The sequence below is a fragment of the Poecilia reticulata genome, unplaced genomic scaffold, assembly GCF_000633615.1.
Source record: "Poecilia reticulata strain Guanapo unplaced genomic scaffold, Guppy_female_1.0+MT scaffold_159, whole genome shotgun sequence".
Classification (NCBI taxonomy): Eukaryota; Metazoa; Chordata; class Actinopteri; order Cyprinodontiformes; family Poeciliidae; genus Poecilia; species Poecilia reticulata.
The window spans coordinates 683,765-686,727 of NW_007615017.1; the positions used below are offsets into that span (position 1 = coordinate 683,765).

The following is a 2,963-nucleotide window of genomic DNA, read 5'->3' on the forward strand; positions in this document are numbered from 1 at the left end:
GACAGGAGGACAGACAGGAGGACAGTCAGGGGGACAGACAGGAGGACAGACAGGAGGACAGACAGGAGGACAGTCAGGGGGACAGTCAGGAGGACAGACAGGGGGACAGTCAGGGGGACAGTCAGGGGGACGGACAGGAGGACAGACAGGAGGACAGGTGTGTCCCTTACGAAGATGTGTGTGCTGTAGACGAACTGCTCCAGCCTCTTCTTGGCGATCAGCAGCATTTTGTCGAACAGGAAGAAGGCGCGCTCCTTCTTCACCCTCTGGACCTTGAAGGAACCTTCCAGAACCAGATCTCCGAACCCGCTCAGGTCCGGCCCGCTCCAGTTCAGCAGCAGGGACTCGATTTCCTGCAGGGGGGGTTAAAGGTTAACCAGCAGGTGTTCGGTCCAGGCTCCAGGTCCGACATTTTGTCTCCTTCTCTTTCTGCTTCCTGAAGATTCTTATGCCGATTTTGAGCAAAGTTTTAAAATGTCACTAAAAACCAAAATGCTAATCAGGCGTTTCGTCTCCTGGTTCGGAGCGAATCGACCAGAGCGTGATGTCATCGGACGGTGACGCTAACCGTGGCTGCTAGCTAACACGTAGCACATGGTTGGCTCCTCTGGTACGGCAGCGTTCGCTACCTGAACTGATTCTGTTTCATCGTTAGCCTGACGCAAACACAAAACCTTTTTCAGGAAATGATTTCATTCCCATCAACCGTTTGTAACGCGGTTCTTCAAAATCCTGGCTGGAAACCGGCTGCAGTGAGAGAGAACAGGAAGAGCATCGCATCACTTCCTCTGCAGGAGAACCTGCTCCTACGCAGTAAGGCCACCAGGTGGCAGAAGAAAGGAGGAAGGTTTGTCTTCTTCCTGTCTTCTGCCTGTCAGCGTCATCATGCATTCATGAAAGTGTTTCATTTTCATCGCAGTAATCAGGAAGTTTCATGGTTCCAGGCTGGGATTCAAGCCCCCCTGTGGCCCCCCTGTGGACCCCCTGAGCCCCCCTGTGGCCCCCCTGTGCCCCCCTGTGGCCCACCTGCAGCCGCACGGCGTGCTCCTGCTTCCTCTTCATGTCGTTGATGTACCACGCCACCGCCGTCATGGTGACGATGGCGTCCTCCACCACCTCGTAGCCCGGGTCGCTCTTATCCACGTGTTTGGAGAGTTCCTGGAACGAGAGACGTTGTTTCTTCAATGTTTTCTTTTGTTTGCTTCCAGGATCTGAAATGATTTGATTTCACATCAAACAGAAACTTTAAAACTCATAAAACAGGAACAAACGGGAAAAAAACCTGCAGCAACTCGGCCTGATGCTGCAGCAGCGCAAGAAATAAAGAACCGCTGCAGGGGGGGCAACAGAGAACCGCTGCAGGGGGGGCAACAGAGAACCGCTGCAGGGGGGGCAACGGGGCAACAGAGAACCNGCAGACGGCGGCAGAGATGACCTCTATCTGACCCTCAGGGTGAAGCTTGGACTTAGTTTCCAGATGCAGTCAAACCATATTTYTATAAGAGCGTAAAGCTGCCAGGTGAGAAGCTTCAGTACGCAGGTGACGCTGATCAGCTGGGGGGATAAAAAGCCTGACATCATGACGCGTTGTGGCACATTACTCCGTAGTTTTAAAAACAATTTTTAAGGATTTTTTCGGCACTAGTTTATTTGACAGCAATCTGACTATAAGGAAGCAGAGAGAGCAGAGAGAGCAGAGAGAGCGGAGAGAGCAGAGAGAGCAGAGAGAGGGAGAGAGGCCTGATGGGCCCAGCGAATGGAGGATCGGACTCCTGACTACCGCGGGCTAAAGTCTCTGTATGAGGGCGCCGCGCTAACCACCGCGCCGCAACGCCCCAATGCGGGAGCCTATGCTGTAATTTACAGTTTCTCTTTGTTAAATTATTTACATTTTTATACAATTTGAGTTTTCTGACGAACTCACCTGGTCCACCTTCTTTCATTTGCTTGGAAAAATCTGTATCTGAATCGACTAGTCGACTAATGGGTGCAACCCCTAGTGTGTGTGTGTGTGTGTGTGTGTGTGTGTGTGTGTGTGTGTGTGTGTGTGTGTGTGTGTGTGTGGGTGTGAATAAAAACATGACTAAAAAATGAAACCCATTAGCTTCTGTTGTAACAGGCTAAACATGTCAAAATCTTGATGTTAATTTTTTACAGTGTAACTTTAGTAAATGCAGCATATCTTTCTACAGCTGCAGTGTGTCTCACCAGCCAGCAGGTGGCAACAAACATCCACTCCAAACAGAAGTTCAACCAGCTTCACTGTTTCACATGAAACGTTGGTTTGATTCCTGCCAGAACAAATCAACGTAGATTCTTCATCTGACCTTTTGCTGACGGTTTATCAGAAAGAGGAATTAAAATCTGTTGGATTATTTCGGCTGAAACTCAAACCTAAAATAAGACAGTTACGGCAAGCAGTTGTAGCATTTACTCAGACCAGCCACTGAAACCGCATTCAGTGATCAGCAGTTTAACTAAGATACTTAAAGCTTCTGGAAATAACGTTGTTAATGTAGAGGTGAGCAGTTCCAGAGGAAATCCAGATGTTGCAGAGTTAGCTGTAGCATCCAGCTGCTGGGCGGTCCCTCAGTGTCCCCGGGACAGGATGGATGTTCAGAGGACAGAGACGTTCCTCGTCGCTCACCTTCTGCGGCAGCGAAGCCGGGTGGTTCTCCACGATCAGCCTCTTGAGGTAGTGCACCCACAGCCGCTTCTCCTCCTGGTTCTTGGTCTGCAGGAAGGCGAGCGAGAGTGAGACGGTGCCACCGTTTAAGCTGGACGAGACGCCGAGGGTCTCACCTGGACCACGTGCTGCTGCTTGGGGATGGTCTGGTCCGACACCCGGAAGCTCAGCGGGTCCTTCAGCGTCTCCACCAGCTGCAGGTTGCAGCACTGCAGGGGACAGGGGACAGACAGGGGGACAGTCAGGGGGACAGACAGGGGGACGGACAGGAGGACAG

The 2,963-nt window shown here is 51.4% G+C and overlaps 1 protein-coding gene across 1 annotated transcript in view; it reads right to left on the reverse strand.

Moving 5' to 3' along the window:
• Nucleotides 1–2,963, reverse strand: part of plekhg2 (pleckstrin homology domain containing, family G (with RhoGef domain) member 2) — a 52,985-nt gene that overhangs the window by 7,682 nt on the left and 42,340 nt on the right. Inside the window, exons 7-8 of the mRNA XM_008402063.1 lie at nucleotides 1,027–1,158; nucleotides 72–353 (exon numbers count right to left, since the gene is read on the reverse strand). Coding sequence (XP_008400285.1) covers nucleotides 72–353; nucleotides 1,027–1,158 — 414 coding nt within the window. The remainder of the gene's footprint in view (nucleotides 1–71; nucleotides 354–1,026; nucleotides 1,159–2,963) is intronic.